Source organism: Dasypus novemcinctus, chromosome 13, assembly GCF_030445035.2.
Source record: "Dasypus novemcinctus isolate mDasNov1 chromosome 13, mDasNov1.1.hap2, whole genome shotgun sequence".
NCBI lineage: Eukaryota > Metazoa > Chordata > Mammalia > Cingulata > Dasypodidae > Dasypus > Dasypus novemcinctus.
This window is the reverse complement of record NC_080685.1, coordinates 52,090,918-52,108,952: the sequence shown is the minus strand read 5'-3', so window position 1 is coordinate 52,108,952 and position 18,035 is coordinate 52,090,918. Positions and strand designations below refer to the sequence as shown.

The window sequence follows — 18,035 nt, the reverse complement described above, 5'->3', positions numbered from 1 at the left end:
AGCCACATCCATTTCCTTGTCTGAAACTTTTAAAAAAGAGCTTTTAGACAAGTATAATTTCTGTGTTTATGCTTATTTCTGTGTTCAAATGTCACCCACATTTGTTAGCAATATGACTGGGTAATTAATTTCTCTAAGCTTCAATTTACTCATCTGTGGAATGGGCATAATAATAAAGCTACCTAATAGGGTTGTTATAATGAGTAAATGAGGTAATGCAAAGACAAGAGTTTAACACCATGACTAGAAAATAGTAGATGCTCAGTAAAGTTAGTTTTTTATTATTATTGTCACTATGCTTATTTTCTCAGGATGGGAGAATTCCAAAAGAAATTATCAGTAGATGTTAGAACACAATATTATAAATAAAATTTAAATGCAAAAAGAAGTACTGTATTTATTCATTTATCCAGAAAATATTTATCAAACATCTACCATGTTACAGGCATTCTTCTAGGCACTTGGGACACTTCAGTGGATAAAATAACCCTAAGGAAAAACAGGAAAGCTTTCAGTATTTCACTGTCAAATATGATGTTAGCCCATATGCCCTTTTTCATGTAGAGGAAGTTCCCTTCTAAAATTAAGAAAGTGCTGGATTTTATCAAATGCCTTTTCTGTATTAATTTTGATGATCATGTGTGTTGTTTTCCCCCTTCAATCTATTAATGCAGTGTCTTAGTTTCCTTTCTCCTAAAATAAATACCATCAATGGGTTGGCGTAAACAATGGCAATTTATTGGATCATGGTTCTGAGGCTAGACAAAGTCCAAAATCATGGTGTCAGCAAGGCAATGATTTCTCCCTGAAGACTGGTATTTTGGGCTGGCTGCCGCTATCCTTCATCTTTGGCTTTTCTGTCACATGGCAATGGACCTGGCAATGTCATCTCCATTCTCCTCCAGATTCTGTTGGCTTCTGGCTTTTTCCTGTGACATTTTTTCTCTCTTCTGTGTACAATTTCCTTTGCTTATAAGTACTTCAGTCATATTGGATTAAGGTGCACCTTAATCTTTGGACACACTTCAACTAATAACATCTGCAAAGGTCCTGTTTACAAATGGTTTCACCCCCACAGGACCAGAGCTTGGGACCTGAACATGCCTTTTGTGGTGGCTGTGATTCATTTGTTACATTTATTGATTTTCTAATGTTGAAACATTAGAATGTAGGCTTTCTTTAAGTCCCTCAGACACCTTTCCCTTCAGGATGCTTCTGAAACTGTCTGCCTTGCTACAAAGTGCTCTCCAATCCCACCCCCTAATGCCCCTTCACTCTTCGGCTGTCAGACTAAATGTTGTTTCCTCATGGAAAGCCTCACTGCTTCTTACCCACAAACCCCACTATTCTACTCCAACCACCACCACTAAGTTAGATACTGCTGTTACGTGCTCTTTAGCATAGTGTAATTATCTTTTGTAGCACTTATCTCTAGTATTGTGCATTAATGGTTTAATTCTTGTCTCCCCAGTATAATGTAAGTTATTTGAGGGCAGGGGTCAGCTATTTTGCTTTGTACAATATCCCTAGAGTCTGGAATAAAATTTTTAAATGTATGTGTTGAATGACTAAATAACTATTTATCAAGAATTTTATAAATGTTCATAATTGTTGATCCAGCAGTTTCACTTCTAAGAATGTGACTAAAAATGTGAACAGTGATTTATTAAAAGTCTTCACTCTATGATATTCACAGTAATGAAAAGTAGAAACAATCAAAATGCTTTACTACTGAAGGGTGTGAGTTATGGACAAGAGAGACTTGCACCTTCCTTTTATAAAATACAAATATCCTTGATTTGTGTGTGTGTGTGTGTATATATATATATATATTTTTAAAGGATTTATTTATTTCTCTCCCCTTCCCTGCCTGCAAACAGCAACCCCATGTCTCTTGTCTGAAAATTAGGGCCTGTGTGAACAGAACAGGACTTGCTGTTTGAAGTCTCAAGGGTCACAGAGATGAGTAAAACACAGTTCCTCTCCTTAAGAAATTTGCAGTCTAGTTGGAGGGATAAGACAAGTCAGTAAATAATTGTAATATAAGGAAATATAAGCTTCATAAAAGAGGGTCAAGTAATTTGTTATGGAGCTTCATAGGTGGTTGAGGAGAGAAGGAGCACACTTCTATGGAATGACTACCCTATGTCAGGTTTACAGGTTCAAAGGAGTCATTCTACTGTCGATTGGATTTCCTGGAGCTAAATTCTCTAAGGGAGAATTGGGAGAGTTGTGGGTAGAAGGTTTCTTGGGTGAGTGAGGAAGGCAGAATTAGTCAGAGGGAGAAGAGGTGACTCACAGCACACTTTCAACTCAGGCATCAGCTGACTTGCAGGAAGCTGTGGGACAGTGATACCCCTTCAGAGTTGTTTCACAGTGAGAACGGAGGACATCCCTGCATAAGTCAATCACTGGCCAAGGGCTGCCCCTTGAAAGGGGAACAACTTTGAGTACGACACTGCCCAGAGTAAGATATAGCTGTGAGGAACCACATAACTCCCTAAATTCCTACTATATGGGGGATGGATATGTCATCTCTCAAGAGAAAGCCTGTGTGGAACACAGTATCCAGTATGAAAGGAGTGATCTTTCTGAAATATATTAATGTGTTTTTCTTTTTTGCACTTCTTCATACATTACCCTCCCTCTCTTCAGCCAAAAGAAGGAGGGTTAAGCGTTTTTAACAGACTGCACACAAAAGAGAAAGCTTCCGTGTTCATCTCTTGATTTCCAAAATAAATATTTTGAAATCGCACAGGGCCAGGTTTTCCTGAGGAAGAGAATAATTTGCTAAATTCGGAAACCACCCCTTTTCATATCAAGAGACAAAGTCGGTAGATTAGGAGTATTAGTTTTATTTTCAGATATAGTATAGATGATGGAAAATATGTCAGACAGAGAGAGGAACTAGAACCATTGCTGAAAGAAGAGAAGTTCCAAGGAGCTGAGAATAAGGTAGGAGTCTGCTTCACCCGCACCCCATTTGAGACTTTGAGAAAACATAGCATCACAGGGTGAGCATGGACCAAAATGGAGCTAATGTCACTGAGTAGAAATGGTGGGTTGGCATATATAAGTAGAGAGTAGGCCTGAGATAATGCCTTTGATCTTTATTCAGCCCCTATATGACATAGAAGGGACCCAATTTTTTTCCTCCTCTGTGGGGAATTCGTAAGGCACTTCATGAGTTTACCAGTGGAGGTCACGGAAGTGTGAGGGCTGCAGTGTTCACCATCCAAACCTAGGATCTAGTGGGAGTGCCTGCAGACTTCAAAGGATCTAAAGTGCTCTTGGGATTGATAGGGGTGGAGATCTAGTGGGCAAGGGGAGACAGCCAGTCAGCCTTGGAACAATCACCTTGCATTGGCCTTGCTGAGAAAAATAGACCAAAGATGCTTCCCAGTAGATGTACCGAGAACAGAGTTCAGAGGCCAGACATAAGTAACCTAAGGTACTTAAATCAATGGGATAGCTCTCAGTGTCCTTTCTGCTGACTCCACCAGTTAAGTAAATTTCCTCCTTCACCCAACCCGCCTCTTGGGAAGGCAGGGCAAGGGGAGACAGCTTGGGAAAAGTAAAAAACTGCTCTTTATAGGGAACTTTGAAATGAGTATTTGCCTAGGCAAGACCAAGTTAACTCCAAAGAGACTATTTTAAACTAGAAGAGTTTATGTTATTTAATTTGCAAGTTTATGTTTCTTTCCACCATGGGAGCTCATGTACAAGTTGAGATTGGTCAGAGTATAAATAGCTTTTTTACATCGTTTTCCTCACCTGCACATTCATTATCTCATTTCACCTTCATAACAACCTAGAAGATAGGAATTACTATCTCCATTTTACAGATGAAGAAACTGGCCTTAAAAGGTTAAGTGCTTTGCCCAAGTCAAATGATTAGTAAGTGTCAGAGATTTTGCATGAACTTACTGATCCACCTCATTAGAGGAAAGTCTTTAGTGGAGGGAGTCTTTCTTTCTTGGAGAGTCCCTGAAAGTATGGGCAAGCTTTCCAGAAGAGACTAATTAAGAAAAACATTTCAGAGAATGCACAAAGACAAGGAAATGGAAAGACATGGACATAATTATTTCTAATACATATAGAGTGCTGACCATGTGCCAAGCATTATTCTAAGTCCTGAAATATTGCCTCATTTAATGGAATCTTCACAATAACCCTATGAAGTACATGCACTTTTTATTATTATCATGTCCATTTTATACACGAAAAACTGAGGCACAGAGAGGTTAAATAACTTGCTTAAGTTTGTGTATTTAATAAAAGGCAGAACTAAGTCTGAACCCAGAGCCTTTGCTATACTGCCTTCCCTATTTGCAATATCAGAAAATGGCATAAGTTGTTCTATTTTGACTGGGATCAGCAATATTTTAAGGAATGATTGTTCAGTAAGGGTGGTAAGGTTGGTAAGAGTCACTTTGCAAAAGACTTAAATGTAAGGCAGAGGAGTTTGCCCAAATTAATTATATACATTGTAAGTGATAATTGTAGATTGTTCTTCAATGACTAGAATTCTCTAATTGTGCAATATTTTTTTGAGACTGAGAAGGTGTCTGATTTTACTTCTGCAGAAATCTCATTTGTTTTAATAGTTTGAAGGACAGTAATGATATCCTCTAGATACAGATTCCCTAAAGATAGATTCTCAAATTTAAAAAAAAATTTGATTTCTCTCCCCTTCTCCCCCCAACTCCCCCATTGTCTGCTCTCTGTGTCCATTTGCTGTATATTCTTTGTCCGCTTCTGTTGTTGTCAGCGGCATGGGAACCTGTGTTTCTTTTTGTTGTGTCATCTTGTGCGTCAGCTCTCTGTGTGTGCGGTGCCATTCTTGGGCAGGCTGCACTTGCTTTCGCACTGGGCAGCTCTCCTTACGGGGTGCACTCTTTGCGCATGGGGCTCTCCTTCATGGGGGACACCCCTGTGTGGCACGGCACTCCTTGTGCGCATCAGCACTGCACATGGGCCAGCTCCACACGGGTCAAGGAGGCCCGGGATTTGAACTGCGGACCTCCCATGTGGTAGACAGATAGCCCTATCCCCTGGGCCAAGTCTGCTTCCCAGATTCTCAATTTTGACAAAGAATCATATAGAAAAATGGTCCTTAGAGAAAGCAGATACAAATTGAAATTATTTATGTAACATTAAGGTTGTGATTCTTGTGGGATATCAAGAAAAATTTGGTTGAGTTAAGTTTATTAATATGTTTACAATATTTTTACAAACATCTGCCCCATTCGTTTGTTTTTTTAAAAAATTTCTCTCCCTTCCCCGCCCCAGTTGTCTGTTCTGTGTCCATTTGCTGCGTGTTCTTGTTTTTGAACGCTTCTGTTGTTGTCAGCGACACGGGAATCTGTGTCTCTTTTTGTTGCGTCATCTTGCTGTGTCAGCTCTCCGTGTGCGTGACACCATTCCTGGGCAGGCTGCACTTTGTTTTGCGCTGGGCGGCTCTCCTTACGGGGTGCACTCCTTGTGCGTGGGGCTCCCCTACGCGGGGGACACCCCTGCGTGGCAGGGCACTCCTTGCGCGCATCAGCACTGTGCATGGGCCAGCTCCACACGGGTCAAGGACGCCCAGGGTTTGAACCGCGGACCTCCCATGTGGTAGACAGACGCCCTAACCACTGGGCCAAGACCGCCATTTTAAGACCTTTCAGAGAATAGATGAGCTTGCCAACTTTCTTTAAAGAAGTTCTCCCTACCAGGAATTTACGACCAAAATCTCAACAGTGCACACTAGTGTTAATGATAATTTTTATATTTGTATAGTACCTCTAGAATTATTTTTCAAGACTTGAATATTATCTGCAAAACTCAGAGACTAGATTTGATTAGTCCTAGAATGTTTGAATTTACCAATAAAGTGGATTGTCTTCTCTTTCCTGAAAAATTTTATACAAAATTCAGTATTTAGAACATGATGAATAACATTAATACATAAGGTGTGAGTTATATTTTTTTAATGTTATTCCTTCCACAGGTTGCTTACTATTGTGCTAGTGAGCCCTATTTTGATGCAGTCGAGTTATGAATATAATTGGAAATGGGGAATCGTTATCACATGGTCTGGAATTAAAGGAGTTTTTAGCTTACTCTTGGCTCCTGATGTTCATAATCTCACTGAACAAACTGTTGAATCACCACAAATGGTAGGAAAAATCATGTTTCACGATCATTCCTATTCGTTCATTTTGTTTATTTTGTAGCACTGATTATAGTACCCTATGGTAAAGTTAACTAGTGCTCCAGAGTGTATTCACCAAGCGCAATGGATGTGCCTCACTGAGGAAAGGGGATGTTGATGTGGGAGGAGTGGGGGGTGGGGTGGAGAGAGGGGTAAATTGGAACTGCTTATGTTTTTTAACGTAAAGTTTTGTGTGATCTACTTATCTTTTAAACAATAGACAAAAATAAATAAATAAATAGAAAAAATAAAAATATAGAAAAAAATAAAATACAATCTCTTAAGTAGAACAGAACTCAGAGTAAAGTTTTTATTTAAATGTTGCCAATGTAGTGGTTATAGATGTGAGTTCAAATCCTGACTCCACCAGTCAGAGGCCAGTGACCTTGGGCAAATTCTTAAGTCAATTTCCAGTCAAGGGTTGAGATGATACATGTTTAGTAAAGTGACACTTAGTAAGTGCTCAATAAATAGTAACTATTTTTCTTTTTTTTTAAGATTTATTTTATTTATTTTTCTCCCCCCTCCATTGTCTGTTCTCTGTGTCTATTCGCTGTGTATTGTGTATTCTTATGCATTCACTTGCATTATCAGGTGGCACTGGGAAATTGCGTCTCTTTATTGTTGTGTCATCTTGCTGTGTCAGCTCTCTCTGTGTGCAGTGCCACTCTTGGGCGAGCTGCACTTTTTTCACGTGGAGTGGCTCTCCTTGAGGGGTGCACACCTTGCACGTGGGGCAACCCTACCCGGGGGTGCCCCTGAGTGGCACGGTACTCCTTGCCCGCGGCAGCCCTGCATGTGGGCCAGCTCACCACATGGGTCAGGAGGCCCTGGGATCAAACTCTGGACCCTCCATATGGTAAACGGACGTCAATCAGTTGAGCCATGTCCGCTTCCCCAATAGCTGTCAGAAAGCATGAAAAAATTTTAGCCTTCAATCCTTAAAGCTGTTAGAACAAAACAATGAAATGCTACTTAAATATACTAAGGGGAAAGCGGATTTGGCCCTACAGAAAGGGCATCCGCCTACCACATGGGAGGTCCAAGTTTCAAACCCAGCGCCTCCTGACACATGTGATGAGCTGGCCCATGTGCAGTGCTGATGTGCGCAAGGAGTGACATGCCACGCAGGGGTGTCCCCCGCATAGGGGAGCCCCACGCACAAGGAGTGTGCCCTGTAAGGAGAGCTGCCCAGCATGAAAAAAAGTGCAGCCTGTCCAGGAATGGCACTGCACACATGGAGAGCTGACGCAACAAGATGATGCAACAAAAAGAGACACAGATTCCTGGTGCCACTGACAAGAATACAAGTGGACACAGAAGAACACACAGTGAATGGACACAGAGAGCAGACAACTGGGGGTGGGGGGAAGGGGAGAGAAATAAATAAAAAATAAATCTTAAAAAAATATGTATATATACTAAGGGAAGAAATATTTTGTAAATCTTTGGATTAAGGATCTACTTATATTTATATCTTTAGGAATGATTTTTAAAAATCAATTTCTTGAAACATTTTGACTAAAGACTCCTTTACCTGGGAAGCAGATGTGGCTCAAGTGATTGGGCTCTGTCTACCATATGGGAGATCCTGGGTTAGGTTCCCAGGGCCCCCTGGTGGTGAGCTGGCCCACATGGGGAGATGGCCTGCATGGAGAGCTGACACAACAAGATGATGCAACAAAAAAGAGACAGAGGAAAAAGACAAGGAGAGATACAACAAACCAGGGAGCCGAGGTGGTTCAAGCGATTGAGTGCCTCTCTCCCACATTGGAAGGTCCCAGGATCAGTTCCTAGTGCCTCCTAAATAGAAGATGAGAAGACAAGCAGAAACAGAAGAAATTACAGTGAATGAACACAGAGAGCAGACAGCGAAGGCAAACAGCAAGCAGGGGGAATAAATAAAATGAAATCGTAAAAAAAAGAAAGACTCCATTATCTGTGATGAAAACAAAACTTGATTTCTGTTTTCCCTAGCTGCTGGCTGGTGGATTTCTGGGCAAGCTTGGTGGTCATGGCATCTGTGGCATTGAGTCTCCAGGGGAGGTCTGAGGAGTCCAGGGCCTCTGCTGGCAGTGTTAGGGCATTGTGACTTCATCATTTGAGACAGTATTGTGTGACCTAGGGGAGATGTTGTTAGAAATCCTACCCTCCCCACCCGCCCCTCTAGTCAGATAAATCCAAACCTGCTTCTGGGTGGAAAAAACAAGCCCACCTCCCAAGGAACTTTAACCTTGACATACATGTATTGAGTTTCTTGCTATTACCTGATTTCTAGCCCTGGATGTTCTCTTCTTTGCTATCTTACTCCTGTCCCAGAAGCCCTAAGGAGTATAGTATTTTCAGAATACCTTCTTTTTGGGAGCAACCAGCACTGCTCTTCATTTTGCATATGAATTTGTTCATTTGATTAAAAAAGAAAATAACCTTCACTTTGTAACTGTAACATGTTAGGGAAAGAACTCAGGTACCCTAACTCCCCAAATCCAAAGAGGAAGTGTTTTTTTTTTATTATAAGATTTATTTATTTATATATTTACCCTCCCCCCCCCCCAGCATTCCCCCATTGTCTGCTCTCTGTGTCCATTTGCTGTGCATTCTTCTGTGTCTGCTTGTCTTCTCTTTAGGCAGCACTGGGAACCAATCATGGGACCTTCCAGAGTGGGAGAGAGGTGCTCAACCTTTTGTGCTACCTCAGTTCCCTGGTCTGGTGCATCTCTTATTGTCTCTCCTCTGTCTTTTTGTTGCATCATCTTGCTGTGCCAGCTCTCTACTCAGGCCAGCTGGCCACCCGGGCCAGCACTCCTGCATGGGCCAGCTCTCCACTTGGGCCAGCTTGCTGCATGGCCCAGCTTGCCTTCACCAGGATGCCCTGGGAATTAAACATTGGACCTCCCATATGGTAGATGGGAGCCCAATCGCTTGAGCCACATCCACTTCCCTGGAAGTGCTTTTTTGATAAGAGTATCATATTCCTTGCCACATCTTTCCTGAGGATTTATACTTTGTATCTGTGGGCATGGTGTGGGGATTAGTTTGGGATTCAAAAAACCTGTAGTTTTGCAAAGGCTTTGAATCCTTTCGTGCTCCAAAGGAAAATTGTAATAAACAGCATCTGAGTTCCTTCAATCCTTTTTTGTGCAAGAATTTGGCCCCAAACCAAACCAAGGACACTATAACTAACATTTGGGTATCACTTTACAATGGTTCCCAAATCTGTCTGATGTTAAGAATCCCCTTGGCTCTACCCTAGACCTATAGAATCAGAACCTCCAGGGAAAGTACCTGGGAGTCAACATGTTTATCAAGCTTTCTAGGTGATTGTTGTAGTCAGCCATGTCTGGAAAACATTCTCTGACTTAAATATTGCAATTAACTCCATATTTCTGGGAAGGGCACTGAGGTTAAGTAAATGATTCCAGAATACATGGCTAATAACTGGCGGAGCCAAGGCCTACAAATGTGGCCTTGGCTTTCTGTTTCTCTACCACCTCTCCAGACCCCAGCAAGCTCCTAAGCTGCTTCCTCAGAGCCTCTGGAACAGCAGTAGTAAATGGTGGTAGCAGGTGCACTTCCCTGGTCACCACTGCCTACAGTTCCTGGGGATTTCTTCAACTGCGTCCGTGATGCCGGCCACCTTGCTGGTTTTGTGTAACTGCTGTTGGAAGTGCCAACTGTGGAGTGTTCTCTGTGTCCATATCCCTAACAATGTAAAATATATGTTTTTGCTCATTCAGATGGGAAATTAATTTCTGTTCCTGTTGAGAAATAAAAAGCATAACCTTGCAAAAATATCTAACCAGTTACTTCTGCTCCCGCTTCTGTGGATTGGCCTGTGAAGGCATGGCCTTGCAGGAGAATATCAAATGAATAACTCCTGCCTCCTGTTTCTGTAAATCAGCCTATGAAAACATGGCCTAGCAGGAAGATATCAGAGTGAATTCTCCCCTACCTGGTTTCTGTAAATCAGCCCTCAACCTTGCACCTGCATTCTGTTTCTTTAACCCCGCTTGCAAAATTTCGCCTAGCAACGCGGTAGCCAATAAGCAAAAGTCATGCTGATCCCACATAAAATCCTATATAAACCTATGAAAACTGAAAAATGGGGCTCAGAATTTGGAGACTGACTGTCCTCTGGGCCCGCATAATAAATCTATTCCTCCGCTTCTCCTGAGAGCCGGCTTTGGGTTTTTCTGCGGTTCAGAACTCCTGGCTTTGCTGCAACATTCTCAGTACTGAATTCAAGCAGTGTTCTTGAACCAGCATCAACTTACTTATCAATGACGGGATTAAACAATGTGGGTTAGGGGAGTGGGTATAGCTCAGTGGTTGAGCACCTGCTTCCCATGGATGAGGTCCTAGGTTAAATCCTCTGTACCTCTTTAAAAAATGTGGATTAAGGTAGAATTAATAGAATTTTGGTGGTGGTTTAAATGAACAATGATTAACCTTGAGAAACTACTTAGCAATGTTTTATTTCTAACTATTCATGTGTTTTATTTTTAGTTTTTACTCTATGTACAAGTGATATCTTTATTGACTATGGGAATAAATTCATACATGATGACTCAGTCAGCCAGGACATTAGGTAAAGTATATCTCTCTTCTACTAACTAACTGGGGGAAATAATGCAAATAGGTTATTGTTGGAGGTCATAAGACATTTCTTGTGGAGCTCAAGGAATTGGTTGAGAAATCATTCACTTTCATTCATACATTATTTTATAGATTTTGTATTAATTAGGGTATTAGTTCAGCCAGTTTAACAAAAACTAGACTAACTGACTTAAACAAGAAAAAGGATTATTTTTCTTTACTGAAAAGACCAGAAGGGTGGGTGGCTCTACCCCATAAGGTTGTCCGTGGACTTAGGTTCCTTCTCTTTTGTTGCTCCTCCACTTCCTCTGTGTTACTCTTGCCTTTAGGCTTAGAAACATTCTCACTCCTACCATGTTTATAGACAATCCAGCCAACGAGGAGGGGAGAAAAAGGGTGGGGACTGGGGGTGGCCATAGAGGATCAGCAGCTTCCTGATCCTGGGGACAGAGAGGGCACAATCTAGAAGTTGTACATATCATTGTCACTCATTTCCCATTGGCCAGAATTTAGTTACATGGCACACATGGGCAAGAGAGGGTGGGAAATAATATCCTTACCTAGCTGGCCATGTTTACAGCAAAACCTTAGAGATTCTGTCGGTAAAAGGAAGAAGGGGAGAATGGATATTTGATGCTGTTTATTTTTTTGAAAAGCATGAGCACAATAAATGCACAATAAGACATGTGATCAGTAGGGAAATCCAAGATAAAATAATTGGTGGCAGTGTGAATGGGATTAGACAAAATGTTATAGAAGGGCCTTAGCTAGTCCAATATCCCATGAACTGGTCCTCAGCTTTGCTGGTGCAGATACCTGCTTTTGTCAGGGTATCTAGAATTGATCAGAAACCTGGGTATTTATATTTACTATACTCATAGGGGTAGATGGATAAGCCAGAAAATGAATTTATTCATTTATAAAGAGGGTGATTCCCCCCCCCCCCCCATATTTGAAATACTTGTGATCATTATTTAGGATATTCACCTCTGAATGCTGCTTTCTTGGACAAACCAAATTAGTAATCAGAGGATTTCTTTGAGATCCTGTAACTAATTAGAGGGCAAAGTGATGTTGCAAGAGAGTTCTAAACAGGGAAATAACTTGGTGAAGTTACTCTGCTCGAGCCATGAGAGATATCATCTCTCTGCTTGTGTGTTTCCAGACAGTCCTGCCCGTTCCTGGAACTGTGTCCCATAAACACTATTGGAGAATTTTCTGTGACAGTCATCTCAAAGTCCAGGGCTCCCAAATGTGATTGAAGCTGGCTAGTAAATTTGGCAGGTTTTTGGCAACTCTCCTTTTCCCCAAGTTATGGGTTAATTCTTGTTTGCAGTGAAAAGGTATGCTTGGATCAGAGAACCTGGAGTGAAGTTAATTCGATCTCTTGCTCACACTTCCCTTCCCACCAATTTCCTTTGACTCCCAGGGTTCCAGACACTTCTGCTCTCTTTGTTTAGGATATAATACCCTATGTTTCCTTTCTTGTGATTCCTTCTACTCTGATACTCAAAGGCAAGAGCAACAAGGAGTTTTTACCATTATGGTAATGTTTTTTCTTTTCTTTTTTCTCCTATAAATTTTTGGTTGTATTACCTAAGCCTCAGAGTTTTCTTTAACTCATGGGACAAAGCTACATGGCAAGTACTTCTTATCCTCTTGGGATCCATGCTTGCCCTTTCTAGAAATACTGTGTGGCACACTTTTAACAGGTATTTGATGGAATTGAGAGTAAGAGTTTCAAATCAGCTCCTTCCAACTCGTTTAATGCTTTTGTGAGGTCCCTCCTCATAGTTTTCCAAAATCATCTTAAACATCAAGAGTTCATTCAAATGTTTTATTGCCACCAAATGGTCAACATAAACTCATGTTCTGCCTGCATAACTGGAATGGCTATTGCCCCATCAAATGGGTAGTCTCTAACTGGGCAAATGAACAAGTTTTCCCTTTGTGTGCACTCAGGCATGGAAATTTTAAATGCAGAGTTGTAAGCTGCTGACAAGTTTTGGACTTGAAGATTTACTGGCCAGGAAACAAAGATGTTAAATTTGTACGTCCTCTATTGTAGCAGTCTTTTGTTTTTATTATGTTTGAGAATTGGTTGGAGAACTTGTTAAAATGCAGATTCTTGGGTCATTCTGATTCTTTAAGTGTCTTAGTTTGCCAGGCCACTGTGACAAATACCAAACAATGAGTTGCTTAACTATAGGAATGTACTGCTTACATTTTGGAAGTCTAGTAGAAGGCCAAAATCAAGATATTGGCAAGGCCGTACTTTCCCCCAAAGTCCACAGCATTCTGGTGCTGGCCTGCACAATCCTTGGGATTCCTTGACTTTCATCTCTGCCTCCTGTCACATGGCAATCTGTCTCTGCTTGCCAATGTTTTAATAAGCAGCCCTTTACCTTTAGAAGACACAGGTAGTATTCTACACTTAGAGGAATATGTTTTAGTGGCTATAAGTAGCAAGTCATGTCTATAGCTACAGGGAAAGAAAGGAAAATAATAAAACATTCTTTAGCAGTTTAGTCAGATAAAGTTGTGCTATATCCAATGGAAATAGATAATTGGGTACTTTTCTACAAAGTTTGAACAAAATCTTGGCCTTGTTCTAAGTACTCCAGCTTGGCTAGGCAGGTGATCTCAAGATTGCACTGCATAATCATGCAACGTATTTGCTTCCCTTTACAGTCTTCATCTTCATACTGTTCTCTGTTAAGGCCCTTGGTCTTCTTTATCATAGGTTTGTGTGTTATGTCCCTCCCAAGACAAATGGCTATGCAAAATGCCATTCAGCACATACAGGAGATAATACAGAACACGATAACTTTATTTAAAACAGAAAAAATGTTGACAAATGTTAATTGGACCTTAGTAGAAGAAAAAACCAAGATTGAATACATCATGCCTGTGAGTTGATACCTGGAAAAAAGAGCCTCCTTTTGCCTCTCTTTTTTCAGTCTATTACAAAAAAAACCTTAATTCTGCTAACTAAATAACAGAAAACTGAGGAGACGTATTTTCTAGCTTTGCTACCTTGATGAAATCACTCATTTGAATTCTGTTCCTAAAGAGAAGGTATTCACTATCCAGCCTTATTTGTGAAATATAGCAAGTATTTTAGGAGAATTGATGTATTACAAACTGGCTGGTAGAGTGGTGACCAATGGCTTCCCCAAGCTGATGTTTCCATCGGGTTGATGTACTGAGAGACCTCTCCCCTTATAAGTATTGCAAAAAGCAGAAAGCACAGGCTTTCAAGCATAGATAGGTTTGGGAAGAATTTGGCTTCTAAACCTCCTCAAATGAATATTCACGTCATAACAATTGAAAACCATGCTTCTTATATGGAAGACATTACCCAAGTTATATATAGCCCTTCATTTTAGCAGTTCTGATATGAGTTCTTAGAATCTTTGTTGAACATAGCATTTGCTAGCTCCTAATTGTTTCTACTTATTTTTAATTTTATCTTTATATTCTTTTAAACTTAGTCTGTTGCTGCTCAGTTTTCCCATGTTTCACATAATGAAAAAGAGGAGGAGGTATCTCCAACAGATGAAGTTTTAATAGAAGAGGCCAGGTTGCATATAGCTATAATACAAATGGTTGGTACTGTTCATGTAATCTGCTTTTAATTTTTGTCTTGCAATGTCTTTAATCCTTAAAAACTGTTTTGCTGTGGCTACAATTTTTATTTTCACCTTTTGATATTCTAGTGGGTGTTAATGTTTGATTTGCTAAAATTGCAAAATAAAAATCTCATCATTCCTTAGGCTTTAAATTCAAGCTACAAACCTTATTTTGTTTCTAAGTATAACAAATTTTAGCAGTCACTTTTGAGGGGCCTTTGAATAATGTTTGGTGCCATTTAATACTTAGACTAATTTAAAATCTTCAAATATTTTAAACTACTTTCATTAATTTAATGTATTTGAGTTTCCTTTAAATAAAATACTCTCAGGTACTTAATTCTCTCTTATGAATCCAATAAAGTAAATTTATAAATCTGGCAAGTCTGAAATTCTCTTAAAATGCTGTTAATAGTAATATTTATTTTATTATTATTTTTTAAGATTTATTTTTTATTTCTCTTCCCTCCCCACCCCCCCCCCCCAGCTGTCTCCTTTCTATGTCCATTCACTGTTTGTTTTTCTGTGTCTCCGCTTGTATTCTTGTCAGTGGCACAAGGAATCTGTGTCTCTTTTTGTTGTGTTATCTGGCTGCGTCAGCTCTCTGTGTGTACGGCCCCACTCCTGGGCAGGCTGCATTTTTTTCACACTGGGTGGCTGTCCTTGCGGGGCACACTCCTTGCACATGGGGCTCCCTTATTTGGGGGACACCCCTGTATGGCAGGGCATTCTTTGCACGCATCAGCACTGCCCATGGGCCAGCTCTACCTCACGGGTTAAGAGGCTCTGGGTTTGAACCTTGGACCTCCCATGTGGTAGGTGGATGCTCTATCCATTGAGCCAAATCTGCTTCCCTGTAATAGTAATATTTAAATAAAATAGGAAGATTACCAGTTAAAATCAAGTTTAAATCAATTTAACAAATTGCAAATTTTAAATCAGGGTTATATTTTAACAGGTCAAATTTTATTAAATATTCCAACTATATAAAATTCTCAATATACACAGAGTCCTCTTTTAGTTTCTTTGAAAAATGTATTATTATGAAGAGTTTCTAACATACACAAAAGTAGGCAAAATAGTGTAATGAATCCATGTGTACACATCACCCAGCCTTAAAAACCATGCACATGTGACCATTTCTGTCTCATCTGCACCTTTATTTAGCCCCCTGCCTTTCATATTATTTTCTTTATTAGAAAAGTTGTGGATTTACAAAACAATCATGCATAAAATACAGGATTCCCATGGACTGTCATATTAATAACACCTTGCATTCGTGTGATATATCTGTTACAATTGATGAAAGCATACTTTTACATTGTACTATTAAACATAGTCCATGGTTTAACTTAAGGTTCACAGTTTGTGTTGTGCAACTCCATGGATTTTTTTCTAAATTTTTGTTTTAGTACCATATATACAAAATAACATTTCCCCTTTTAACCATGTTCAGACATATATTACAGTGCTGCTAATTAAGTTCATAATGTTGTGCAAACAACACCATCATCCTTCACCAAAAAACATTTTCATCATTCCAAATAGAAACTGTGTATTTGAAGCCTTAAATCCCCATTCCCTGTCTCCTGGTAACCTGTATTGTAGATTCTTACTCTATGAGTTTACTTATCCTAATTATTTCATATCAGTGAGATCATACAATATTTGTCCTTTTGTGTCTAGCTTATTTCATTCAACATGATGTCTTCAATGTTCATGCATGTTGTCATATGTGTCAGAATTTCATTCCTTTTTAGGGCTAAATAATATTGTTGTGTGTATGCAACACATTTTGTTTATCCTTTGATTGGTTGATGGTCACTAGAGTTGCCTCCATTTTTTGGCATTTGTGAATAATGATACTGTGAACGTAGATGTGCAGGTAACTGAGTCCTTGCTTTCAATTCTTTTTTGTATATACCTAGAAGTGGGATTGCCAAGTCATATTGCCGTATGATTTACTTAACTTACTGAGGAATTGCCAAACTGTATTCCACAGAAGCTGCACCATTTTACCTCCCCACTGACAATGGATAAGTGTTCCTATTTCTCTACATCTTCTCAAAAACGTGTAATTTTCCCTTTTTAAACAGTTGCCATTCTAGTGGGTGTGAAATGGTATCCTGTTATGGTTTTGATTTGCAGTTCCCCAATGGCTAATGATGTTGACCATCTTTTAATGTGGTTTTGGTTATTTGTATATCTTCTTTAGAGAAATATCTATTCAAGTCTTTGCCCACTTTTTAATTGGATTTTAATCTTTTTTGTTGAGTTGAAGGATTTCTTTACATATTCTTGATATGAAGTCCTTATTGAATATTTGGTTTCTAAATATTTTCTCCCATAATGTAGGTTGTTGTTTTACTTTCATGATAAAGTCCTAAGAGGTGCAAAAATTTTTAATTTTGATGAAGTCACATTTATTTTTTTTCCTTTTATTGTGTTTTGGGTATAAAGTCTAAGAAACTGTTGTCTAAAGCAAGGAACTGAAGACACTTTCTGATGTTTTCTTCTAGGAGTTTTATAGTTCTGGTTCTCATATTTAGGTCTTTGATCCATTTTAGAGTTGATTTTTGTATATGGTGTGGGGTAGGGTCCACCTTCATTCTTTTGCATACGGACATCCAGTTTTCCCAGCACCATTTGTTAAAGAAGCTATTCTTTCCCAATTGCGTGGTCTTGGCTCCCTTGACAAATATCACTTGGCCATAAATGGGAGGATTTATTTATGAATTCTCAGTTCTATTTCATTGGTCTATCCGTCTGTCCTTGTGCTAGGGCCATGTTATTTTTTTGTTTTTTTTTAAATATATTAAAAAATTTTTTATCCTCCCCCCCCGCCGTGGCTTTTTTTTGTGTGTGTGCTGTCTGCTCTCTGTGTCCATTTGCTGTGTGTTCTTCTGTGTCTATATTTATTTATTTTATTTCCCCTCCCCCCTTGCAGCTTGCTTGCTGTCTGCTCTCTGTGTCCATTTGCTGTGCACTCTTCTGTGTTTTTGCTTGTCTCCCTTTTTTTGTTGTTGCGTCACTTTACTGAGTGAGCTCTCTGTGGCACTTATGGGCCAGGCGGTTTTCCACAGTGTGTAGGCAAGCCTCCCTTCACAAGAAGGCCCCAGGATGTGAACCCAGGGCCTTCCATATGGTAGATGGGAGCCCAACTGCTTGAGCCACAGCTGCTTCCCAAAATATTTTTTAAATTTATTTTTAAAAGGTACGTAGATCACACAAAATGTTACATTAAAAAATACAGGCGATTCCCATATGACACCCACCCCCCACTTTTCCCACATCAACAACTTCTTTCATTAGTGTGGTACATTCATTGCAATTGATGAATACATTTTGGAGCACTGTTACACACATGCTCTTTTGATTACGGTGGTTTTTTAATAAGTTATAAGATAATAAAGTGTGAGTCTGCCGAATTTTTTCTTCCTTTTCAAGATGGCTTTGGCTAATCAGAGCCCCTTACCTTTCCATATAAATATGATGATAAGCTTTTCCATTTCTGAAAAGAAGGTTGTTGGAATTTTTTATTAGAATTACAGCTGAATATGTAAGTCAGTTTTGGTAGAATTGGAATCTTAACAATATTTAGTCTTTGAATC

At 39.7% G+C, this 18,035-nt stretch overlaps 1 protein-coding gene across 1 annotated transcript in view; it reads left to right on the top strand.

Annotated features, from left to right (window-relative positions):
* SLC9C2 (solute carrier family 9 member C2 (putative)) overlaps positions 1–18,035 on the top strand; it is a 112,663-nt gene that overhangs the window by 32,821 nt on the left and 61,807 nt on the right. Inside the window, exons 9-12 of the mRNA XM_058310147.2 lie at positions 5,993–6,161; positions 10,703–10,784; positions 13,536–13,702; positions 14,287–14,400. Coding sequence (XP_058166130.1) covers positions 5,993–6,161; positions 10,703–10,784; positions 13,536–13,702; positions 14,287–14,400 — 532 coding nt within the window. The remainder of the gene's footprint in view (positions 1–5,992; positions 6,162–10,702; positions 10,785–13,535; positions 13,703–14,286; positions 14,401–18,035) is intronic.